Source organism: Stegostoma tigrinum, chromosome 19 (genome assembly GCF_030684315.1).
Source record: "Stegostoma tigrinum isolate sSteTig4 chromosome 19, sSteTig4.hap1, whole genome shotgun sequence".
NCBI lineage: Eukaryota > Metazoa > Chordata > Chondrichthyes > Orectolobiformes > Stegostomatidae > Stegostoma > Stegostoma tigrinum.
Window position 1 is genome coordinate 29,720,364 of NC_081372.1, and position 27,179 is coordinate 29,747,542.

A 27,179-nucleotide genomic window follows, 5' to 3' on the forward strand; every position below is an offset into this window, starting at 1 on the left:
AATGCTCAGCCAGTCTCTAGAGATGGAAGAAGTTATTAATTCAGATTAATAGATAACATTTCATCAGAACAAAGTTCACCAACTCAAAAACGTAGCTCTGTTGTTTTCTCCACAGATGTTGTCAGATTTGCTTAGCTTTTCTGGTATTTTTAATTTTAGATTTTCAGGGTTTGCAATGAATTGGTTTACAACAGCTTATTTCTTTTTTGAGGGAGGTTTTATGAAATCCTAATAAATCTTTGCAATCAGAAAAGATGAACAGAGGAGAATCTTTTTAGCAGAGTTGCATTGAGCAAAGTGAAATTGCCACAGGAGATGAGGTACACTAACAGTCCAGTATTCAGTAAGTAATACAAATATTGCACATTAAAAGGTCATCTACAAAAGAATGATTTGTTATCGTAGTTTTGACAGCTTTGTTTTCAATAAAAAAGATGACTTGTTCTCTTCCTAAATTCTTGCCCAAGTCAGACATATTGATTAGAGTTCCACTTCAGTTCCCTTGCATTGTAATAGAGGGAATGCAGTGTTGTTGCAGGAAGTACTACCTTCAAATAAATTGTCAGACTGAGACTCATTTTGCCCTTTCAGCTCGATATGAAAAGTATAATGGCATTACTTTACAAGGGCAAGGAGGTTTATCTCGCATTCTTAACAACGTTTATAAAATTATTCATTTCATTGTTTCTTGTAGGACCTTGTACATAAACTAGACGCTATTCGTCCTTGCGGTACGAATAAAACCACAGTTCAAAAGCAGCTCACTAACAACGAAGCACTTTGCTATATCTTGAGGATATTTAAATGTACTACATAAATGCAAACATACTAAGTCTGTCTGCTCAACAGCACAATTATAAAATAAATTCTGAGATGACCCTTAATCACTTGTTGCGGAATGGAAACACAAGGCATAGAAATAACTCAAGCAGTTTACAAATGATCAACAGATGTGCCGGTCTATTATTACTCCGAACACGTAAACCAGAGGGCGTAAAGACACTACAGGCTGCGAGGAACAGGTGTTCCAAAACGAGGAGGCCGAGTATTAGGCCGTGGTCAGAAGTGTCGAGCTACGGTCATCCCACGAATTTCGACTCAAGAAAAAAAAAACTCCAGTCGGTCTCAAGTTGCACCTATTTGCAGCAGTCTGAAATCGTGCTCAGAGTTTCGCACAGCAATGAAATAAACATTAAGTAGCGAAACGTCCGCGGGTTAGAGCAGCATCCGCCTTTCCTGGTCCTCCCCAACCCGACGATCCTGGTTAAAATCTTAGCATCCACTTTACACATAACTCACAATCAAAACAGAGGCAGAACTTCGTGTGGCTAAATACTCTGGCGACCATTTTCAATGCGGCAGTACTCGAGACTAAGGCGCTAGCTAAACAGGGCAGAGAGATAACTCTACCAGATTACCGAACATTTCACCACCCCGGACTCAGGAGGAGGAGGGTGCGCGCGCATCCGTCATCATTTGGAGCGGACCCGGCGACGTCACTGCGCCGAATGCGTACTACGTCATCGGATCAGAGTATGGTCGCCATTGGGTTAAACGCCTGAGAAAGCCGAGCGAGGAAGCTAAGTTGAAGAGGGGGGTGGGTGGGTAGAAACTGCGGCCTTTAAGCTACTTAGCCCGCCCCCGACACCCCGCACTCCGAGAGCCCCTTTCGGAATCCGAGCCTGGTGCAAGTGGCGATTAATGAAGAATGTCTGCGACAAGCGTTGACCCTCAGGTAGGTAGGGCTCGGAAGCGGCTGGGTCTTTGTTGTGTTCTACCCCCCCCCCCCCCCAACACACACTCCTCCTCTCGCTGCTTCACTGGGGGGAGGGGGGGCTGAGCCGCGGGCTTCGTTCTACTATTTACCGAGGTGCCTTAACACTTCTTTCTCTTTTATTTAATTTGCTTCCCGTGTGTTGCTATGTCCGTCCGGTGGTGGCCCCTAATCAGAGAGCGAAAGGACAAGAGAATAAAGGTAAAGTGCTGGCCTGGAGGCCCCGGGGCTGCTGCAGATGCCTTAAATAACGTGGAAAGTTGCCATGAATGGCTTTTATTTTATCTGCTGCGTCCCACTCGGGAGGTATCGCCTATCCTTCCCTTTCCCCGTCCTGGCTATGCCTCGGTGATTTGGGGTCGGCGGCAACATAAGGACTAAATGTGGCGTAAATGCCCGATAAAAGTTGGGAGTTAAGGCCAAGTTTCCCCTCTCGTCGTGGGATCGGCCTCCTCCCGCTTTATGATGACTTGTACTAAGGAAACGTCAGATGTTTCTCCTTTGAACGTCCCTCCTTTTGTCCAGAAAAGCAATTGTGAAGAGAGTTTATTGTTATTCGTTTGTATAAACACAAGTTTCTTTCTTTCCCTGTTTAACAAGAGTACAGTCATCTGAAATTTAACAAAATGCAACTTTTGGAAACAGAAAATGTTAGAAATGCGTCTGCCGTTCGATATTTACTACTCTTGTTTTCCGTTTTCAGATCTTGATTCTCTATATACGTGTATAATTTTCTTTGTTTTTGCCACAGTTTTATTACAACTTTTGAATATTTGTAGGACTTGACTTGTATGGATATTTACAAGAATGTTTTACATTACAGTGCAAAATGGTTCATTGCATCAAAAGGATACAGTGCACGACAATGATTTTGAGCCATACTTAAGCAGCCAGTCCAATCAGGTGAGTTAAATACCTATTTTATCTTAAGATCCTCTAGCTCAGCATAATCCGGCAAACCTGCTAGTTAGTTGGAAAACCATAAGTATTAACTTTTCATTCTTTGGATGCTTGAATGATAAGTTGGCAAATTGCATATAATATACATATTGTACATTGTAAAAGGGCATTCAAGCTAGAGAACTTGTGCCGTTTTATGGATTTTGTAGCAGCAGGCTTAGAAAGAAATGTGAAGTAGTTACTTTGGTAGGATAAATGTTTTTAGGTGCTTGGGAATGTGTGATGTTAATATTGATGGCACAGGTTAAATTACACAAGCACACCAGCTTCAAAATCTTGATTTTGTAACAATTATTGTATCTCTCTTCATGACATTATGCCCACAGCCTTTCATTTTAAAGGACTTTATACAATCAGTTGTATGTTTTGTGGGGCAATTTAATCAACTTTGTGGAATCAATTCCCTGGATTTTATGTTGGGAGCATTTTCTGCCAAATATTTTGTTTAAGTAAATGCGTGTTTAATGTCTGAAAGGTGGATCACTCCTTGAAATAATTTTTTCTTTCGTTTATCTAGTTTGATTCATAACATACTATCATTGATCATGTTATATATGAACATAAGCTTGAATGAAAACAAAACTGGTTTGACACTTGCTTTTGCTTGTGAATCATTGAAAGTTGCTGATCTCTGCACCAGATGTAGTTGCAAAAGAATTTTCTGCCCAATGAAGGGACTTGCTGTGTACAAGTGTGCTGTTGCTGTCAATCTCAATATTGCATTAATTGCAAGGTGTGGGCAAAATTTGACAATCCCAAGTTAGCCTTTTGGTTATATGTAGACTTGAGCACACTATCAAATTTCAGTTATTAGTTTCAGAGATAGTATACATTGCCGTATTAGTTCAAGGGTACGGAATAAAAAAAATCTCAAGTTGTATCCTTTAATTGAATAGGAAAACATGTGTCTGAGCACCAAAAAAAAGTTTTTGCTCACTGTCTGTTGTTGTTTTCTCCTATTTGCTTTTTATTTAAGTAACAAGAATTTGTATTTGAGCTTGTCTAAGATTTTGGCAAGTTATCTGATGCAGGGGAATCTCGGCCTGTCTCAGTCCTGTCCTCATTGCAACGTACGTTGCTAGTAATTGAAAGTTCAGAGATTAGATTTGTGAGCCTTGATTTTTCTCTCCCCACTTCCTATCCCAGATGCACTGAGGTCTATTTCTTGCTTTTGTATTGTCACTGATCAGATAGCTCAGCCTAGATTAAGTATCAAATTGGGATTTTTCTGCTTGATATGACAGCTTCTCTCTGATTTTCTATGCCATTGGAGGAACTGCTGTCAGCAATAAATCTGTTATTTTTAATATGACTGTTTGTTTGAATTAAGTTTACATTTAATTTTTGTGATTATTTTAGGAAATACACTTTGAATATTCAAACCTAAGTTGGCTATGTCTAAAATACTTGTTACTTAAATCAAATGTTCTAAGCAGTGTTTCATGTTGCTTTTTCCTAATGTTGTAAAGTTAACTAAAAGTGGTAAGGTATTTAAACAAATGTTTGTTTAACCTACATCTCTCAAAAATCCACGGTTGTTTAAAATTATTTAAGCATGTGCTAAACTGCTGAATATTAGGGCAAAATAGACTTGAGGCTCTTGAACAGTTTAATTCTGAATGAAAATTTTACTATAAACTATAACTCAAACAAAAAAACCTAGTGCATTTGCTGTAAAGCCCAAGGATGTCATAGACTTGTTGGAAAATAGACAGGTGAAGTTGAAATATTTTGGTGCTGATACACAAGTCATCAACTTTACTGAACACAGGTTAGTAAGGTGATTTTTATTCAAAACAGCAATCAGCACTGAAGTCATTTTTTTTGATAGGTAATAAATGACGGGAAGGAAAATTGCGTTTAACACATACAGAACCTTGCTTGATAACGTGCACAATTCTGATTCTCCAAATTATACCAATGCTACAAAGTATTTGAGATTTAAAAGAATGATTTCAGAACTAAGATGCTATGTCTGAAGAGAGAAGCATGAGGGTGAACTGATTCAGGAATTTTTAAGATTTTGTAATGCAAAAGTAGAGTCACCAATAGCCACAGTAGACTATTGGGCTGTTATTTCATTGGCGAAAGACTACTGGTGGTGGTTTCACCTGAGGGTCACCACTCCTCCAGTGAGGGGAGAGGTTGAGAAAGAGGGATCTTCATGGTAATCTCGGTTGGTATACAGTTGGTACCAGTCTGCAACACAATTCAGCCAACCAAGCCCACTGACCCCAGTTTAAGATTATGAAATTTTTTGAAAGGGCTCATACAGAAATGTTTCTACCTGTGGTTGAGAACAAAACTAGGCACTGCAAATAAGAGATAAGTGTGGAGCTGGATGAACACAGCAGGCGAAGCAACATCGTAGGAGCACAAAAGCTGACGTTTCAGGTCCAGGCCCGAAACGTCAGCTTTTTGTGGTCCTAAGATGCCGCACGGCCTGCTGTGTTCATCCAGCTCCACAGTCTGTTATCTTGGATTCTCCAGCACCTGCAGTTCCCATTATCTCCACTGCAAATAAGAGTCTGTCACAACTACATCCAAAAGGGAAATTCAGAAGAAACTTTTATTAGCAGTGTAATTAAAGTAAAGAGCAATTAGTAGTTCAGACAAATAGCAGTATTTGAAGACAAACTGGATGAACATGAATGGAATGAAAAGTTATACTGATTGGATTAGATGTATGAAGATGGGAAAAGACTCGTGAGGAGCATAGGTATGAGTTGGACTGAATTGCCTGTTTCTATGCTGTCATGCTATTTTTCCCTTGCTTGATCAGTGTCAAACTACTTGAACCAAGTGACAGCATTTGTTTTTTCTAATTAGAAAAAGCCTGATCTTTAAATTGAGGTGCATTACACCAAGATGTTCGTATTTGTACTGACGTTCTGCGTCATTAGGACCAGGCAACTTTCATTTCTCATTATTTGAGTCAAAAGATTATTGAATTACCAATTAAACCTAGAGTTTAATTTCACTGAAAATTTAATTTGTATGAAAACACTTAGCAAACAAATAGTAGTTATAAATTGAAAACAAGTGTTGATTTTTACACCCCTTAACAGAATGAAGTCCAATCTAATAGAATATGTTTAAAACTCTAAGTGGAGGGCTCGAAATAGAGTCTGATCATAATCCTTTAACCTGTCTCACTTAGTTTTTTACACTTGTAGTTTACTCTCGCTTTAGTAATCTGATCATCTGCCATCAATTGTGGAATAATCTGACATGAGACAGTTAAACATTAATCTTGGGAAAACAGTGACAGGACTGGACAGTCAGCATAGATTTACGAAACAGAAATTGTGTTTGATAAATATATTAGAGTTTTAAGAGGTTGCATCCAGTAAAGTTGATAAGGTGTCCAATAAGGTCCCACATAAGAGATTAGCCTGTAACATTAAAGCACGGGATTGGGGTAGCGTACTGGCATGGATGGTGAACTGACTGTTTCCAGTCTGTCAGAATGTTGTAATAAACAAGTCATTTTCTGAGTGTTGGCCAGTGGTTGGTGGGATACCAAAGGAGTCAGTGTTAGGACCCCAGCTGTTCACAGCATATATTAATGATTTAGATGAAGGAACTAAATGTAATATCTGCAATTTTATAAATGGCACAAAGCTGGGTAGGAGGATGAACAGTAAAGAGGAAGCAGAAATGGACATGTGTGGCAGGTGAAGTTATAGTGTGGATAAACATGAGGTTATCTGTTTTGGTAACAGAAACAAGGTAGATTATTATCTGAAATGCAGTAGATTGGGAAAAGGGGAGATATCCTTGTATGTTAGTTGCTGAAAGTAAACATACAGGTACAGCAGGCAGTAAAGAAGGCAAATGGAATGTTGCCCTTCATAGCAAGAGGAATTGAGTACTGGAGCAGGGATGTCTTGCTGCAATTGTATAGGGCCTTGATGAGACCATATCTGGAGTAGTTTGTGCACTTTTGGTCTTCTCATCTGAGAGAGGATGCTTTGCCTGTGGAAGGAGTATAATGAAGGTTTATTGGACGGATTCCTGGGATGGTAGGACTGACATATGAAGAAGCGATTAGATTGATTGATTAGGTCTGTTTCTAAAAGTGTTTCAGTTTTATTTAAAATCCAGATTGCATCTGTTATACTCAACGATTTGCTTCTTCAGACCAGTATTTTGATTCTGTTAACAAAAGTCTGAGCAGCGAGCCATTATATTTTGATTATTACATTTATGACTATTTTCTATTTATTGTGGGGTGTGTATTATATTACATTTCTAACATTTTCAATGGTAAGCAAACCTCAAAGTAATAAACAACTTATTTCAGCATTTTTTTCTCAAATAGGTTATGTTAGCACCTGGTTTGAAGTCCATTAATTATGTCATAACAATTTTGAAAAAAATGAATGATGTGTTAATGGGGCTGAAGTAGTATTTAATTCTTGTTGCTTATTGCGAAAGTTGATGTATTATTTGTAAACAAAAATCATCTTTTGTCCAGTATATGTGGAACTCTGATGTTTGTGGTAATTTAAATATTTCAAAATTGTTAATTGTACATTTTTCAAAGAGGGGTAATATTTAAAGAAAAAGCAATTTGTAGCAAAATGTTTGTAAAGAACTTCATTTTAAGACAAGCTGGATGTTGCAAATGTTTGCAAGAGTTAAGGCTCTGTTGAGCCCAACTACCTGCAGCTGCTTTATGAATTGTCTCTTTGTCCATTATAATGACAAAATTGTGACAGTTGTGAATCCAGTGTTCAGCTCAGTTTGCGTAACATTGAGTAATGAATTACAGTTCAGCACTGTGTGCAGCAAGTCCTGGATAACATTTAAACTTTGGCTGGTTAATAACAAGCAGCACTTGTACCCAAGAAATGGCAGAGAGCAATTAACATCAACAAAAGTCAGGAGGTGGGGCATTTGGCCTGAGAGTGACTATTAATCAGAAATACGATGAGTGCTGATATAGACTAGTGACTGGCCTTAACTCTTAACTCCACACAGCTTTTATGCCACCTGCCAGGTGCAAGCCAGGGTCAAGATGGAATGATATACTCTTGTCTTGATAGATACAGCTCCAATAATTTTTGAGACCCTCAACAGCAACACAATCCGGGAATACGTAGGCTACTTCACCAGCATATTATCTATTGATATAAATATCCACCTACTCTACATTTTCATAGTATGCAGTGTAACCATAGTATCTAATGAACTGTACCAATTGCAAGCTTCTTTGGTAGTACCATTGGAACTTGGAACTTGCAACTTACAACATGTAGAGGAATGGCTGCATGGGAACCCCACCACTTCCAAGTTACCCTCTAAGTCTCACGAATTCGTTGCATGTTCCTGGTCCTTTACGTTGTTGCAAGGAGATTTTCTGGAACTACCTGTGTTAATGACTGTGCCACAAAGAGTACTGTTTCAAACAAAGTAATCGGAGCTGGTGCAAAGACTGGGCAATAAATTCCAGTCTGAGGTATTTTTACATCCAGATGTATATTCAACACACTGCTGAACTTTTTTTCTCCCCACCACCAAATTACTTGTGTAACTTTCTTCCTTCATCCACCACAAAATCACCTGTTTCCAATCAATTTTTTTACGTAAAGCCGGTCTGGTGTAAGCCCTGTGAGTGGTAACCAAATCCCAAGTATTACTTTATTTCTTTCCCAATGACCGCTTGAACTATTTTTTTGTTTTACTTCACTAATTATTTTCAATTGTCTTTCTCAGTGAAGTAAAGTCAGCTGATTTGAGAGGTTTCCATTCTAATGATGTGGTCACATATTATTATATGAATTTTTCAATGACCGTGCCCTGCATTTTGCCCACAGGAGCAATACATGAGCATGTTTGGCATCCATGTCAGATGCTGTCATAGTTTAAAGTGTACTACTGAAATATGTAACTGCACCATTGATGTAACTTCAAATATGAATAATACAAGCTATTGCATTTTTTCAGTTGTGCACAGTGTGAAGGCACTCCTGTGTGATAGTTCATGATATTTGACCTGATATTTAGAAGCAAAACTTTTAATATGATTTTAAAAATTGCATTTTCTAGTTGAACCTCTCTCTGAGTTCATTGTGCATTCTAATTGGGATTGTTAAATTGTCATTGGCATTTGAGTTTGCCTGAGAAGGTTTGATGGTGCTTTTAAGGTGATGATCTCAACTAAAATTGTTAACTACAAACTAAACAGGTTATAACGTACAACTTTAAAATCGTCCATGATGATGTAACAGTACATCCAACAGGGTTAGCAGATTGTCTTAAACCACAAGGCACAACCAAGAATGATGTAATGACATAAGCTGAAGTCATGATCATGTATCTACCTACTTCACCCAAGTTTCCATTTAATATTTAAGAACATTAAATTTCCTCAGCTGCTAGTTTCTGTTTGTACATGTGTAATTTTTTAATCCATCTGTTAAATTGTGTGAGGAAGAGACATGTAAGACTGACTATACCACTGAAATCATTTGTGTCCCTTCCCACAGTGGGGAAATGTCATAGGATCAATATCATGATGTTTTGGCAACCCACAAACATTGACCAGGGACTTTTTTCTAATCTTCTGTATAACTCTGCTGCAAGAGCCTTGCTCTACAGAATTTTTAAAGGAAATTTATGTACCTTTGCACCAAAACCTTCCTGCAGGATTTGTTTGATAATTTAGTGTGTTCCCAATTTACATTTTAGAAAAAAATCCCCTTGGCATGGCCCTGTTGTCATGTAAATGGTATAAAAGTATTAGTTTTAATGTGGTTTAAATAGATGTGAATATACCCCCAAAAATTTGTATGGAGGATCCCAAAATACCTGTTTTGTAATTTTTCTTTTCCGCCTTACTTACTAAGACTTGTGCTGTGTTCCAAATATTTTCAGAATCGCACACGTGGAAAAGTTCCTTGATTTTCTTTAAACAAACTCTGTAATGCAGAATACAGTGGGAAGTAAAATTATGAATTAGCAAATAGCCCCACATCTCACTGTAGTACACCATGACAATCATATGATTAATAAAGCTGCACTGCATTTGGTGTCTTCATAATCTGTTTTCATTCACCATTTTTTCCACTGCTAAAGAACTGTCTGTCAGTTCCCATTGCTTACAATTAAACTTTTCGTAATTTAACTCAGTATGTTTGTCTGAAAGTGAATATCACAATATTGATATCTAAGAAATAGAACCACCTTCAGGTTAATGTTAAATTATTGTATGTCTTGATTACATTGTTACTTAGTAATTTCTCATTCTGTTTTACTGAATGGCAATTGTGCAGCTTATGACTGCTTTGCTGAAACTCTGAAAGTGTTCACACCTTGAAACTGTAAAAGTGTCAAACAGAAGATTAAAATGTTGCGATATCAATGTGTAAACAGACTGCTGAGATTAAACTATAGAATAGGTGTGGAATGGTTCACTTGATTTAAAACTTCTGAATATGTTATGCTTATTTTTCTTCCTTTCCCACTCTCTGGATTCCTTTCTGTTCTGTTCTACGAAGCCTATTGGTAATGTTAGCTGAGTTCTAGAATTTTGATTGCAAGTGAATTTTGAAAAAATTGCCTATTTTTCCAGGCCAGCAGATGCGTACTAATGATGCTTGCACACCTGCACAATTTTAATTCCTTTTCAGCTACAGCTGCAATTGTATTTTTTTTTCCTTGGGCCAGCTCAATGCCATTGACATTACAGATGACTTATCTTCAAATTGTCATATAGTATGTCCCTGATTTACAAATGTCTAACTAACTAATACTTAAGGAACATGATCCCATGCAGTGGTGTAATTTTAGAGATCTACCATATGGGCACACGTGAATGGCTACTTTTATGTTATCCTGTATTGTGTTCTGACAAGCAAACAGACTCGAAGAAGAGAACCTGCTCACAGCCCAGAGAAAGCCTTTGTGTGAAGAGAGGGGTTGGTGTACTCTTTCTTACATTTTAAGGATGTAAGCAGTGTTATTAATTATTTTGTGGGTTTGAATAGATTTCTACTAAGGTGAGTATTACAATATTGTTATTTAAGAATTCATTTAGTGATCCAGTGTAACAAAACCAGAAATTGGTGACAGTCGGTAGGTAGGTCTGACAGCACCTGTGGGAAGAAAGCGGAGTTAATATTTCAACTCCAGTGACTCTTCATCAGAACTCTGCCTTCTTCACACACATTCAATAGTTAATTCTGCTTTCTTCCCAATTGCTATTGCACCTGCTGACTTTCACCAGCAAGATAACCAAGTTTGGAGCTGGATGAACACAGCAGGCCAAGCAGCATCTCAGAAGCACAAAAGCTGACGTTTCGGGCCTAGATGTTTCATTCGAAAAGGGGGAGGGGTAGAAGATTCTGAAATAAATAGGCAGAGAGGGGGAGGTGGACTGAAGATGGATAGAGGAGAAGATAGGTGCGGAGGAGAGTAGGGGTGGGCAGGAAGGGTGGGGATAGGTCAGTCCAGGGAGGATGGGCAGGTCAAGAGGGTGGGATGAGCTTAGTAGGTAAGAAATGGAGGTGCGACTTGAGGTGGGAGGAGGGGATAGGTGGGAGGAAGAACAAGTTAGACAGGCTGGGATGAGCTGGGCTGGTTTTGGGATGCAGTGGGGAAGGGGGAGATTTTGAAGCTTGTGAAGTCCACATTGATACCATTGGGCTGCAGGGTTCCGAAGTGGAATATGAGTTGCTGTTCCTGCAACCTTCGGGTGGCATCATTATGGCACTGCAGGAGGCCCAGGATGGACATGTCGTCTGAGGAATGGGAGGGAGTTGAAATGGTTCGCGACTGGGAGGTGCAGTTGTTTATTGCGAGCTGAGCGTAGGTGTTCTGCAAAGCGGCCCCCTCTGCTTGGTTTCCCCAATGTAGAGGAAGCCACACCGTGTACAGCGGATGCAGTATACCACAATGGTGGATGTGCAGGTGAACATCTGCTTGATGTGGAAAGTCATCTTGGGGCCTGGGAGGGGTGAGGGAGGAGGTGTGGGGGCAAGTGTAGTACTTCCTGCAGTTGCAGGAGAAAGTGCCAGGTGTGGCAGGGTTGGAGGGGAGTGTGGAGCGGACAAGGGAGTCGCGGAGAGAGTGGTCTCTCCGGAAGGCAGACAAGGGTGGGGTGGGAGAAATGTCTTTCGTGGTGGGGTAGATGGCGGAAGTGTCAGATGATGATGCACTGTATCCGGAGGTTGGTAGGGTGGTATGTGAGGACTAGGGGATTCTCTTGGTGGTTTTTGCGAGGGCGGGATGTGAGGGATGAGGTGTGGGAATTGCGGGAGACACAGTCAAGGGCATTCTCGACCACTGTGGGGATGGGGGGAAGTTGCGGTCCTTGAAGCACTAGGACATTTGGGATGTGCGGGAGTGGAATGCCTCATCCTGGGAGCAGATGCGGCGGAGGCGCCCTTGACCTGTCCATCCTCCCTGGACTGACCTATCCCCTCCCTACCTCCCCACCTATCTTCTCCTCTATCCATCCTCAGGCCACCTCCCCGTCTCTCTCTATTTATTTCAGAATCCTCTCCCCATGCCCCTTTTCTGATGAAGGGTCTAGGCCTGAAACGTCAGCGTTTCTGCTCCTGAGATGCTGCTTGGCCTGCTGTGTTTATCCAGCTCCACACTTTGTTATCTTGGGTTCTCCAGCATCTGCAGTTCCCATTATCTCTGATCACGACTTTGACCAGCCATCTGTTTTTGTTTCAGAAGTCCAGCATTTGCAGTTCTTTGTTTTATTTCAGTTATCTAGTGTAGTTCAGATTTCAACTAATTTGGACATATTGAAGCTTTCAAATCCTACATTCTTGTGTAGATTCTGAAGATGATAATTAGGGAAAGCTTCTATGCTACAAATGAGTTTATATTGTTTTGAAGATGTTTAGTTTCTTTTGGTAGCTTAAAATGTTGCTTTTCTGCTCCATTGCAATGCACTTGGGTCCCTGTGCAATCATGTTTAATGCTATTGGGAGAGCAGATTAGCAACTGTGTGTCAGGATGTTTTAAAATAATTTATTCACAACCTTTGTTTGTTTTTGAACATTCCAGATGTCCTGACTTTTTCATGCCAGGTCAACATCGGTATATCTCTTTTGTGGACCTGTAGGATGTTCTAAGAATTCAGCCAAAAAAAGAGCATATAGAAATGATATCTCCTGCAGATTTGGAGAAATAGAGTAATTCTTTAAGGAGAACAATGGCACCTCAGACATTGGCACTGAATTATTAGCTAAAAGTGTTGCTAAAATTAGGGTTGTCACTATAGTTACAGCACACTTAAATACTGCACATTAAAGGAAAAGGAAAATCTTACACGAATGTAGAGAGAGGCTACTTTTAATTATTGGTTTGAAGAAATTTATGAAAATCATGGAATGCTGCCTGCACAAAGCTTAAATGTGTCATTGCCAGTTCAATACAAGAGCATCTCTGCTAGTCCCAATGCACTACTCCTTGTTCTATATCAATCTTCGGTTGGCTAGTTCCCACTGAAAGCCAGATTTTATCTACCTCCGTCAGACTTGCAAACAGGCCCTAATCACTTACTGTGCTTAAAAAAAGTTAGTTTCATTGTATTTGATTCTTTACTTATAACCTTTTTAAATCTGTGTCCTCATGGTTTCACCAACAGGAGCAGTTTCTCCTTATCTACTTTGTCTAGGTCCCCCAAGATTTTCAACACCTTTCCTAACCACCTTTTTAAGTGGCACAATACCAGCTTGTTAAATACATCTTTAGTTATAGGGAAGAGGGACTTCAGTTACATTCTTGTAAATGCTTTTGGCTCCTTGTCTAATAGATTCACACCCTAAATTGTGATGACCAGAATTAGATAGAATGCATAATTGAGATTTTATTTTCAGACAATGGGAGTTCTGATTTCAGTTTATAGCCAGTCACAATGAAGTCATTCCTGTTGGTTTTTAATGGAATTATGCCCACTGGTCTGCCACAGCTTGCAATTGTACAGTTGGCAAATTGAGTGTTTGTTTTAAAACAGATTAAAGGAGCATTATTCATTTCAATCGAAAATGATTTTTTGTTTATCAAATTTAAATCTTGCCAAGTTTTCACGAGTCAAAACTTTTTTTCTTGAGGTTTACTAACCTTGCAAAGGATTTGTAGGATGTGGCACGAGGAGCTCCGCAATTTTATTCTAGAAGGCATTGAACTCAAGCTGATAAGTGTGCACCAGGTGCTGTTCCACTTTCATCCCTATGTTTGCTGACCCACATTGACCCCTGATTAAGCAATACCTTGATTTTAAAATTCTCTGTTTCCAAATCTCCTCATCGCCACACCCTTATGTCTGCAGTCTATTCTTACCGTACATCCCTCAGATGTGTATGCTGCTCCACTCTGTCTTAACTATCCATGTCTGTGGCTTGAGCTGTGGCATTCTCTCTGGGTTTTAAGGAGCTTTGTCTTAACTTTTACTCTGCATTTGCTTGTTGTCAAAATTTGTCAAATCTCTGAAGTGAAATATCTTGGGAGGTTTTACTCCAGTAAAAACACTATATTCATACAGGTTGTTCAAGGAATTGGATAATTATTTGAAAATGTATTTCAGAGAGCCAGAAAAGGTTTGGATCTGGCATTCGAATAATTAGCTTCAGTTCATTGATACTGTGGTACAAGCTTAATGGGTGGGCTGGTTTTCTCATTATGATTTCGAGGATTCTATAGAAAGGCCACTTCACTACTCTTCCAATTAACATGGCACTGTCTTTTTTTTAAAAAAAAGAAACACCACAGTGCCTGAAATGCTGTCAGTTGTTGGAAATCAATACTAAATTCTAATCTGCTGGGCATTTATTTTGTTTAAAAATATAATGTTAATAAATTCAATTGTATTAATGTCAAGACTACCCAAACCATGCATGTGAGCTATGTAATGTATATTTTAGACATCAATTAAAGTCAGGATTTCTACAAAGAGCACTTCATGCCAAACAAGTAGCAGCTTCCAAACCTGCAATCTTTACTATCTTGAAGGGCATGGAATGCAAATGCAAAGCGTGTCACCTACAAGTTTCCCTTCCAGTCATAAATGACCCTTACTTTGTACTATGCTGTTGTCTAAAAGTCCTGGAATTATTCTTCCTGTGGCGCTATGGATGTGCTGTCACTAGATAGTCTGCAGCAGTTCATGAATGTGGCTTACTACTGCTGACACCTTGAAGGCAATTGTCCATAAAAGGTGGCCTTGCCAGCAATATCTGCATCACATGAATGCATTTTTAAGGAAGACCATTAGCATTGAGACAGTGCTTTTTTTTTGCATTGCATTAGTGCAAACTCTGCAGTGCAGGTTAGACATGAAGTTGACAATCTGATGGTCGGTGGATTCTGGCAAGTAATATGAAACTATTTCACTGATTTCAGTGAGACTGTAACTTGTGAGAAAGAAGGTTTAACATTTTCAGGCAGTCCAGTTTCTTAATTTAATTTTAAAATATTTAAAATAACTACTGACCTGTTGTCACTTCATTGAGATTAACTGGATGTCAGCAGGTCTTGAATGTACTTAAAAGCTCCATACAGGAAATAAAGACTGTAGTTGCCTTCAGTTATTTTCCAGATTTTGTGATTTTGTATTTACATCTCTTAGCACTACTTTAAAAAGTGTCTTTATTTTATGTTTGGCTGTGTTGCCACACGCCACAGGGAAAGCTGTAGTCCTGCTGTAACATCCTGAAATTTCTGCAGAAACTTATTGTGGTAAGATTAGCAGGAAAAATTAGGACTGACTGAAAAATATTCACAAGTCCAGCTGCTTGCTTGTGTTAATAGAGTGTTTTTAAATGGGTTATTTGTATAGGATACTGCTTCCACTAGCAGGTCCGAAAACTCGTTCCTGCATTTGAAATTCTAGGTGAATGACCTTCTCCTCCTACGTTACGTTACTAATACTAATAGAGTAGATTGTTACATCTGTGACCCCACAGGTCTGATTAATTTTCTGTTCCAATTTTTATTATAGAATTTGTTCTTTTAATGAAAAAATTGAGGAAATTTCAACAATAGTAATGCCCAAATTTTACAAATTATTTTAAAGTAGGTATATTAATTTTTACCCCCAAAATTCTAACACCATAGTTTTTGAATGTACTTTTATATGTTATTTGGACTTGGTAGTTCTAAATGCGATCTGTTTCCACAATTTAAAAATGGCAGATCTGGTAGAGGTTCAGTGGCGACTTTAAAATTTAAAGTATATTTGAAATTAAAGATCTCATGAAGTCTAATTGTCTGCAACTAAAGGCAATCTTGATGAAACAAAGCACTTCTTAAAAACTTAAATGGCAGAAGGGAAGGAGGAATGCGTGCATTTGAAAACAACTATTATAATTATATTTTTCTTTTTCAATCAACAGAGCAACAGCTATCCTTCAATGACTGATCCATATTTGTCAAGTTATTATGCCCCTTCCATTGGATTCTCGTATTCTCTTAGTGAAGCAGCACCATGGTCTACTGGCGGTGATCCTCCTATTCCATATTTAACAACCTATGGGCAGCTGAGTAATGGAGACCATCATTTCATGCATGATGCTGTGTTTGGTCAGCCTGGGGGACTAGGCAATACCCCATATTTAAACCAACATAGATTCAACTTTTTCCCTGAAAATCCAGGGTTTTCTGCATGGGGAACTGGTGGTTCTCAGGGGCAACAAACACCAAGCTCAGCATATGGCAGTAGCTATAGTTACCCACCTAGTTCTTTGGGAGGAACAATAGTAGATGGACAGGCAGGGTTTCCAAATGATACCTTGAATAAAGCACCAGGCATGAATAGCATTGAACAGGGGATGGTTGGACTTAAGATTGGAGCTGTGACAACATCAGGTGTAAAGACTGTAGGATCTGTGGTAAACAGTCCAGGTATGACCAACACAGCACCTGGAAATGGCTCAGCAGCTGGTGTATCTGCTCCAAAACCAACATCGTGGGCTGCCATTGCAAGTAAACCAGCCAAGCCTCAACCAAAATTAAAACCAAAGACTGGAGCAGCAGTAGGAGGTTCTGCATTGCCCCCACCACCTATAAAACATAATATGGACATTGGTACATGGGACAATAAAGGACCTGTACCAAAAGCTCCTCCAACTCATCAGGACCCTAATACTCAGGCAGTTCCACAGCAGCAGTTGACTCAACCCCCTCCAGTTCAGCCATTACAACTTTCACAACAACCTTATCCGAATCCTCAACAAACCCCACAGAACCGATGGATAGCCCCTCGCAATAGAGGGGCGGCATTTGGTCAAAATAGTGCAACTGTTAACGAAAGCAACTCGGTGGGTAGTCTACCGGTTAGCTCTCCGCCAAGCAATGAGACTCATCCTGTTCTTGAGAAATTGAAGGCTGCATACTGCTACAACCCAAAAGACTTTGACTGGAATCTTAAAAATGGCCGAGTGTTTATTATCAAGAGCTACTCTGAGGATGATATCCATCGCTCTATCAAGTACTCCATTTGGTGTAGTACCGAACACGGCAACAAACGCTTGGACAGTGCTTATCGCTCGATGGCTGGAAAAGCTCCTGTTTACTTATTATTCAGTGTGAATGGCAGTGGACACTTCTGTGGAGTGGCAGAAATGAAGTCGCCAGTGGACTATGGTACATGTGCTGGGGTTTGGTCACAGGACAAGTGGAAAGGCAAATTTGATGTTAAGTGGATCTTTGTAAAGGACGTGCCTAATAACCAGCTGAGGCATATCCGTTTGGAAAACAATGATAATAAGCCAGTCACTAACTCTCGGGACACTCAGGAGGTTCCTTTAGAGAAAGCCAAGCAAGTGCTCAAAATTATTGCTACTTACAAGCATACCACCTCAATTTTTGACGACTTTTCACATTATGAAAAGCGTCAGGAAGAAGAGGAAGTTGTACGTAAGGTAAGCCCTGCTAGATCATTAATGCATTTGTGCTGAAGTTACCAGCCAATAAGATGGTATTTTATTGTAAAATTTGTGTTTTGATTGCATGAAATTAATTACTTTTTCAATTGAATTTCCATTTCAGTCATTAGCTGTGAAAGACATATATTTAATTTCTTAAACATAATGTAACTAAAATTAGGTTGAAATGTAATTACAGCTGAAACCTCATGGACAGTGTCATTATATTTTTACCAAAAAGAACATTTTGAGTTGATTGCAATTTAAACTTTAGGAATTATACACCAATTAGCTGGAGTCTTTTTCTTTCAACTCCCCCCCACCCCGCCCCAAAAAAATCAAAATCCTTGGCCCTACAGCTAAATTATTTTTATTTTGTGCATTGGATTCCAGAAATTTGCTTACCATTGCACTAATTGGCCCAACCTGATATCAGGCATTCCATTTAGCATAGCTATTTGAATGTGGTATTTTGCATATTCTATTTCACAGGATTAGTATCATGACGTATGTATCAAAGTAAAGAACGATGTGCTGTTCTAAATTGAAGGTGGTGTGAAATTTATGGCACTTTGTTTGGAAGTAAAATTGTTATTTTGTTAATGTGTTCAAATTTTTGACTTTATAGGTTGCTGTAAAAATACACTAAAATTTCAATCATGAAATTTTATGTCTAACATATCCATAAATTCTTCTATCTTTGAAATTATTTTCATTGCCCTTATTTATTCAAAAGCAATGACTGCAGATGATCTTGGGAATAGGTATGTGTAAATGCATTTAACAAATTATTTTGGATTCAATTTGTTTAGTTTTTTTAAAAGCTGTGTTCATTATTCAAATATGTAAAAGTCAACACAAATCTGACAGTAAAATGTGACATTTGGAACTGATTGAAGGGGATAAATACTTATTCTTCAACAATAAAAGTAGCAGTGTGTTATTACAGAGCAATTGTATGCTGTATGCACCCCTTTTGTGTACCACAGGAGTTCTCTTTTTGAGAACAAATCCATACCTACATTTAAGATAACTATTAAAGAGCATAGAGCCCCATGGATTTTCACTACTGTGGCAGATGTTTTCTAAACACCCCAATCAGAGGTGTAATTACACATCTATCTAAAACAAGAGGTCATAATATTAAACAAAATTGGAGCATTGCCATTTAGGATTTACACCAAGCTAAATGGTATAACCTCACATTAATAAAGGAGAGAGAAGTCAGAGAGTTATATACCATTTAGCCTTACATCAATTGTGGGGTCAATGCTAGAGTCTGTTATAAAAGATTTAATAGCAGAGCACTTGAACATGACTAGATCAGAAAAGAAGAACATGCTTTATGAATCAATTGGAACTTTTGAAGGATGTTTACTTGTAGAGTTGATAAGGGGGAAACCAGTGTAGGTAGTTTAGTTCGACTTTCAATAGGCTTTTGATAAGATATCACAAGAGATTAGCGAGTAAAATTTAAAATGGATTTGGTTTGGGGGTAGTGTAACTGACATGGATAGTGAACTGATTGACCAGCAGGAGGAATCAGTTGGTTTCTTTCTGAATGGTGGAATGTGACCAGTGAGGTACTAAAAGGATCAGTTCTAGAACCACTAACTGATCACAATATATTAATGATTTAAATGAGGAAACTAAATGTAATATCTCCAAGTGTGCAGATGACGCAAAGCTAAGTGGATGGTTGCAGAAATGCTTCAGTATGATTTGGACAAGTTGAGCAAGTGGGTCACTGTTTGGCAGATGAAGTGGATTTTGGAGTCGGTCTGTAGCTCGGGTTGTGGGTGTTGAGGTTGGTTGGCTCACCGAGCTGTGGACGTTTCGTTACTGTGCTTGGTAACGTCCTCTGTGTAGCCTCTGATGAAGCGTTGGTGTATTTTCTGACGCTTCAACAGAGGCTGCACTGAGGATGTTACCAAGCACGGTCATGACACGTCTGCAGAACAACAAACCAGCTTGGCGAGCCAACTAACCTCAAGATGAAGTAGAACGTGGATTAATGTAAGGTTATTGATGTCGGTAGTGAAAATGGAAGGCAGATCATCATTTGAACAGTGATAGATTAAGACAAGGGGAGGTGCCGCTAAACCTTTGGTGTTCTTGTACACCAGTTGCAGTGCACAGCAGGCAGTGAAGAAGGCAAATGGTATGACCTTAGCAAGAGGATTAGAGTACACAAGTAGGAGTGTCTTGCTACAATTGTGCAGGGCTTGGTGAGAGTACAGCTGGAGTATTGTGTGCAGTTTTGGTCTGTTTATCTGAAAAGGGATGTTGTGGCTATGAATGAGTTCAACATGGTTTACCAGATGGATTATTGTGATGGCAAGAATGGGGCAGCATAGTGCCTTGGTATTTAGCGCACTACTCTTTTATAACTGTCTTTTCCCTTGGATGGGGGGGTTTCAAGACTCTGGGGCACACTTGTAAGGTGTGAGGAGAGAGATTTAAAAAAAAAACCATAAGGCAAATCTTTTTACACAGAGGATGGTTCGTGTGTGGAGTGAGCATCCTGAAGAAATGGTGGATGTGGGTACAGTTGCAATATTTAAAAGACATTTGGATAAGAACATGAATAGGAATGATTTGGAGGCATGTGGGCCTGGAGCAGGCAGATAAGACTAGTTTAGTTTGGATTTGTTTGGCATATACTGGTTGGACTGAAGTCTGTTTCACGACCCTACAACTCGATTAGGTGGATTGGCCATGCTAAGTTGTCTATAGTGTTCAGGGATGTGCAGGCCAGGTGAATTAGCCAATGGGAAATGCAGGGTTATAGGGTTAGGGCAGGGGGTTGGATACTCTTCAGAGGGTCAGTGTAGACTTGATGGGCTGAAAGGCCTGCTTCCACACAATTGGGATTTTATGATGTGTGAAGAGAGACTGGATCAGTTCAAACTGTATTCACTGAGTTTAGAAGGAGGAGGGAGAATCTCAAAATCTAGAAATTGCTGTCAGGAAATAGATAAGGTAAATGCTAGAAGGTTATTCCTGATGATCAGAAAGTCCAGAACCAAGCATCACAATCTAAATGTACAGCGTAGACCATTTAGGGCTGAGGTGAGGAGAAAATTCCTCAACCAGATGAGTCTGTGGAATTGTCTATCAGGAAAAGTGGTTGAGGTTAGAACATTCAGTGTCATCATATAGGAGTTAGGTACAGTTCTTGGCGTAAAGGAATCAAAGACATGGGTAGAACGTGGGAACAGCATTCTGAGTTGGATCAGAGATAATGGGAACTGCAGATGCTGGAGAATCCAAGATAACGAAGTGTGGAGCTGGATGAACACAGCAGTCCAAGCAGCATCTTAGGAGCACAAAAGCTGATGTTTCGGGCCTAGACCCTTCCTCATAAAAGTGGGGTGGGGAGAAGATTCTGAAATAAATAGGGAGAGAGGGGGAGGCGGACCGAAGAGTTGCAGTGGGAGAGCGATCCCCTGAGGTTGGTCCAGAGGGAGGAGGGTAACTTCTTCAGGTTAGGGTCTGGGCCCAAAACGTCAGCTTTTGTGACCCTAAGATGCTGCTTGGTCTGCTGAGTTCATCCAGCTCCACACTTTGTTATTCTGAGTTGGATGATCGGTCATGATCATATTGAATTTTGAAGTAGGTTTGATGAGGCTGAACAGCCTCTTCCTGCTCCTATTTTCTGTTTCTATGAGACCAGAGGTATTTTCTGTGCAAAGGGCAATGGAAGTTTTTGGAAATCTTGTCTCAAAACTGGAAGCAAGATCGACTGGAAAACTTTAAAATCTAGATCATTGTACATTTAAGGGCATCAAGGAGCTGGTTCACAGCAACTAGATGGAATTCAGATATAGATCAGCTATGATCTAATTGAGTGACAGTGGATATCGAAGGAGCTAAATGGCCTATGCTTTGCTGTGGTTTTATTTTCATGGTGGTGCTTAGTATGTATTTGCATTTTATGATTTGCTGACTATATATTAGTGATTGGTCTGAGTACTCCCAGCTATGAAGCAATAATTGTTAGTGGATATGCATTCTCGCTCCTGATTTGTAAAATGTTTCTGTGTTCATTGTATGACTTTTACAGAGCTTCTTTAATTACTGCCTATTCCTAGAAAGATGGAATTATTTCATAAAATGTTACATTGGGTCCTTTCCCCTTATTTTGCATCCAGTACTGGTAACTTAAATTTTTCAATTGTTGTCGAATTCATGATTTAACATACATTCTAATCCAAAAAGACAAGTAACAATTTTAGTAATTAAGTCTTGTAGTCACATGCAAGTTACATTAAGGAAATGATTTGAAACAATTAGGTAGATTGTCACCTTCATGCCACTGACTGTAATCTACTGGGGTGGCTTGAACATCCTTTTTTATAGAAACCACCTGGGGGCGCCCCCCCCCCCCCCCCCCCCCCCCCCCGGTGCTTTCAAGCAAGGCCGTTTAGAAATGGGGTGCAATCCAGATTTGCACTACTGTACTATCATACAAGCAGTGAAGATGCATGTCTAGTTTTTGAGAAAATTTGTAGCTAGAGTTGTGGATGAGGTTGTAGACATGCTCACCAAGCCAGTATGTTTGATTACAGACATTTCATCACCCTGCTAGATGACAGTGTGCTTCCGGTGAAGTGTTGGTGCTCTGTCCTGCCCGCTACCTATATAAGCGGGACAGAGCGAACTAGTCTGCAACCTCATGAATGTGTATCTTGTACAGCAATTTTAAATTTAGTAGCAGGCTAGAATCCAGATTTCTACATATACTGTTACACTTGTTTAGTTTGTGTTTGTGTAGACTGAGCTATTCATTTTGCCTGTAGCTTCAAACTTACCATGTACAGGGGTTAAAAATGCTGCTTAAAATTTCTTATTTTAAATAATTCAAATATATTTTGTAAAATGAGTTTCTATTTAAATGAACAATGATACTTGGGCTTTGAATTACCAATGCTTAAATTCATTTTCAATTAAACTTCCATTTTCTCCAAGCTAAATGTGTATTGTTTTGCTTAATAGCAGACCTTAAATTAAGCCTTAGTTCAACCATGTTGTGACACAGCAGCAGCAAAGCATTAAGGAGGGTTAATGCTGTAATTATGCCAGTGGCGATAGTTGCAGAAATGGGAAGGGACAAGTTTATGAAGAGATTTCTACAAAAAGAATAACATTTTACATTTCAAAAATATTTTTAATTGATTTGTAGCTGATTTAGATTGGCAGTGACTAAGAAAATGGTTGATTTGAGGTGGCCATAATGTGTTAAGATCAGACAAAGATACTGACTTCATTTGGAGAAGCTTATGTTTGTGGAGGATGACAAACCATTCTGGGCACCTTTTTAGAACCGTTGAGTCTGGAAGTGACAGGCTCTGATGGTTTCAGCTGACAGTAAGCTTGGAGGTTGGGCAGTGGACAGTATTCAAGGTGTGAAAATCTTTCTTTAAAATGGAGAGAATTGTGTTGCTGGTGAGTTCATGATCAAATAGTCTGCTTCTCTGGACAGTTGCCCAAGTCATTGGTGAGGAGACACCTGACTAGGCCTAAAGAATATGGCTTTAGCCCTGCCAGTGTTTAATGGGCCACCTGGCACATTTGGGTCTGGATATTGGGTAAGTTGTCTTAATTGTGCAGCTGCGTCACAGGAGTTGAGCAAGTGGAGGAGATCTGGTATCATGAGCTAATGTATGTAACACTCTGTCTTTAGCTGATATAGCCAAGAGAAACATGTGGATGAGAGAGGAGGGGACCAAGGATATATGATGATTGGGCTGCAGAAATGGTGTGATGTTGGGAAGAGAGTCTGTTGTTTTGAGATGCTGTAATAATCATAATCAAGAATGGAACTGTGAGAATACTGCCACTAAACTGGGGAGCAGACAAGCTGCGTTGTTGAGTTCACAAGGATATCATTTGTGACTGGGCATTTCAGTGGCAGGGATGGAAACCCAATTTGGAGAGATTTAGGCATGTCGTATTGGGAAAGAAGGTCACAGAATTTGGATATACCAAGATGCTTGCTTTGGACAGTTGAGGGAAGTTGGAGATGCATCAGTCATTTTTCAGTGACAAGTAAGATTGAGGGCTTGTTATATGATAAGGGTGCAATGCTAAAGGAGGGTGGTTGTTGAACTGTTTCAATTGAAAGGTAACTTGGTAGTCAGACAAGGAAATTTGTGGAAATAAAACCGAGCCATGGATGCTAGAAATATTAAAAAATGGTAGTTGCTGTTGAAGCTTGGCAGGTTTGGCAACGTCTGTGGAGAAAAAGCAAAGGTAATGGTTTTGATCTAATGACCCTTCTTTAGAACTGTTAATAACTAGGAAATGTATATATGTAAGGGAAATTTATGTAGTCATGTGTACTCGAGTGAACAGGAAGTGTAGTTCTGAGATAATGGGAACTGCAGATGCTGGAGAATCCGAAATAAAGTGTGGAGCTGGATGAACATAGCAGGCCAAGCAGCATCTTGGGAGCACAAAAGCCGATGTTTCGGGCCTAGACCTTTCATCAGAAAAGGGGGATGGGGAGAAGATTCTGAAATAAATAGGGAGAGAGGGGGAGGCAGATCGAAGATGGATAGAATAGAAGGTAGGTGGAGAGGAGACAGACAAGTTAAAGGGGGCGGGGATGGAGCCTGTAGAGGTGAGTGTAGGTGGGGAGGTAGGGAGAGGATAGGTCAGTCCAGGGAGGACGGACAGGTCAAGGGGGCGTGATGAGGTTAGTAGGTAGGAAATGGAGGCAGTGTAGTTCTTTAAGCTTATAGGTTATATCTGCAATTAGAAGAGAAACCAAAGTTGTAAGTTTGCCATGGGGCAGGGAACATCAGCTTGGTGAGGTTTTGGAAGCATGAGAAGCAATTGAATGAATGGTAACCTTTTTAAAATGAAGGAATCCATGAGCTGCTTGTAGGACTTGAGGTTTCGTGGAGCATTGCTGGTGTTGCGTTTGCTTTCCAAGAAGTAAAACAGAGCGAAAAGTTTGAAAGTGCTTAAGATCATGCAGCTAGCTCTTGAGTAGATCATTAAACTAGTATAGTAAACGGGGAGGATAATATTGTCCTGTTTCTACACCCCTTAATGTTGAGGACCATACAAGAGGGAGTCTTTTTGGATAGGATAAATTATTTATTGGCCTTCAAATTAAAGTTTGCTTCAAGGCTTGAAGGAAGTATGGTTGAAATGGTCATAGGCATGGTGGTGGTACTGAAGTTATCCATATCTGATGGTTAACCGAGTCCACATGAAATGGCAAAATTGAGGGAATCTATATGAATATGGATGGGAGAGCTATGGAAAGTGAAGTTGTGATGACAGAAGGGCAAGACAAGTTAAAATGGAAATTGAAATCACGAGAGACAAGTCTGAATTGAGAATAAACCAGTAAGAATTTCAATGTGGTGCTTGAGGAAAGATGGAAAATAGCAATTTTAGAGAAGCGGACAAAGACAGGACAATGTAACCTGTTTGAAAGAGGGGAATGCACAAGTGTTGTAGGGGAGAAAGAGAGCAAATCATGATTTTTATGATGAAGGCTGCCACCAGGCCTTTTCAGGATAGACCAGACAGTGAAGTGTAATCAAGAAGTAAGCTTCACAAAAAGGCAGAATGTTGTTAGCCATGTCCGTGATGACAGTACAGTTACGTGATTGTGGATATCAAGAGCACTTACATTTTTTTAAAGTTTGAAATGCTTCTTTATTTCGGAATACATTTTTAAATAGTTCTGCATCTTGGAATATTTATCTATAAAATTTACACATCAATTTCACAAATTACAAAATCATCTTTTTATTTTAAATCACAGATTTATCTTAGATCTCCAGAGTCTTAAAAATAAACTAGTGTTAATAAATATTTAAGTGCCTTCATCCTGAGGTTATTTGTATTTCTAGTAGTAAATTAAAATGTCTTAGTGACCAGTAGCAATCCTATAAATTTTTTGGCCACATTTATTATAGTTTTCCTATTTCACAACTTGAAGTAATTTAAGATATTCTGCTTTTCTGAGATGCACATTCGTTAGCAAACAAGTCCTGGTTAGGTCATTGCAGGGAGGAACTCTTTTATTTTTGCTGGATGAACAGATTGAGAGCGTGGACTGAACATATTGATGATGTAGTTGTCATGATCAAGGAGTAACACCAGTTTGGAGAAGGAGAGGGGTTTGAGGCCTCGGCAAACCAATTTGTCAATTTAAAATAGTTAACTAAAGCAGCGTTAAATGATTAAAATTTGTCTATTTTTGTTAATCTGAACCAACAAATACAGCCAATTGCTTTAAACAAAATTTGAGGACTTTGGATATTGGCATAGGAAGTTTATTGTGTCAATTATAGTTGCCATTTCCCCACAGGTGGGTGAAGTTTCTGTGTATGACAATGCTAACATGCTAGGTTTTCTAAACAAAAGTCAAATAGACATTCCTTTTGTTTTAACTTCTTAGGACAAAATTTCTCTACCAGTGGCTTCGCATTATTTACAGGGAAATATAGAGAAATGACAGTTTTGAAAAGTTTTTTTTTACTTTAAATTACGAGTAACCGGGAAATATAAAACAAAGGGCTGATCATATGCAGACTTGATAGCAGAATCTTGTGACTCTTTGTTAATCTTGGCTTTGCTGATTTGTAAATAAGATGGTGCTGTTACCATTACAATCTTTTTCTAAGCTGCTTCTGCCACATAGTTGTCACATATTTTTTCCCCCCTTTGTCTCCAATTCCAATAGAAGATAGACCAGTAACAGCCGAGTCATTTGGGCTAGAAGGGTAGAAGGAAGAAAAAGGCCCAAAAATACATAGGAGCTACATGGAGCGAATTTCACTTGAATACAGAAAACAGACAATAAGCTAACAAAGTCACTAAGTGACTTGAGCCAGATCCTCGGTATTTGAGGCTGTCAAATATCCTGATCCCAAAGGTTAGGAGAAAGAGCTGACATGTGACGAGTATATTCCGTACAAAAACCATAAATTGGTGAATCGATCCTACAATGAAATGATAAAACCTGTACATTTAATTGTTATTCCAAAATGTGTAGGAAGATTGCCTATACTTTAGAAATAAATAGTTGAACGTTGAGACCTCTCATTAATCACATGAAACAACACTTTTTTACTTGTTTTTTTTTTAAAAAGAGGAATCAATCCTTGCACTATTAACTGGTGAACTGTCTTGCTGTTTGATTATAATAATGGTACATGATTTTAAACCCATTTCATACAATAAATCAGTGTGCCCTTGGTCTCTGTAGTGCAAAGTCAGATAATGGTTCTTGCTTAGAATTTCCGACATGGCAATTTTCTGGGTTGTTTTTCAGGCAAAATCTTGGGAGAAGGGTAAGAATACTATTCCGTTTGAGCTCAATATTAAGAGCTGCATTCATTTGATATCCTTGAGTATGCAACCTTAATGACAGTCATGTTGGAGATTAGTTTCATGAAAGAATGGTAGGAAAACCATGCTTTGCTTCAATCAGCATGCTTAATGCATTTTTTTCATTTGAGTTTTCTGGCTTCACTTCTCATCCTGCACTGTCCCAATCTGTGAAGCTTAAAATAAAAATGTGCAATGTT

The 27,179-nt window shown here is 39.2% G+C and overlaps 1 protein-coding gene across 3 annotated transcripts in view; it reads left to right on the forward strand.

Annotated features, from left to right (window-relative positions):
* The first annotated feature begins 1,495 nt into the window (after positions 1-1,495).
* LOC125461335 (YTH domain-containing family protein 1-like) overlaps positions 1,496-27,179 on the forward strand; it is a 32,109-nt gene continuing 6,425 nt past the window's right edge. For 2 of the 3 annotated variants that reach the window (XR_007249475.2, XR_009446926.1), the window contains exons 1-4: positions 1,496-1,735; positions 1,951-1,975; positions 2,598-2,677; positions 16,093-17,619. Coding sequence is in view for 1 of the 3 variants with exons in the window: in XM_048549998.2 (XP_048405955.1) it covers positions 1,709-1,735; positions 1,951-1,975; positions 2,598-2,677; positions 16,093-17,619 (1,659 nt within the window). In the remaining 2 variants the exon portion in view is untranslated. The remainder of the gene's footprint in view (positions 1,736-1,950; positions 1,976-2,597; positions 2,678-16,092; positions 17,620-27,179) is intronic. The other variant, XM_048549998.2, reaches the window with a different exon arrangement.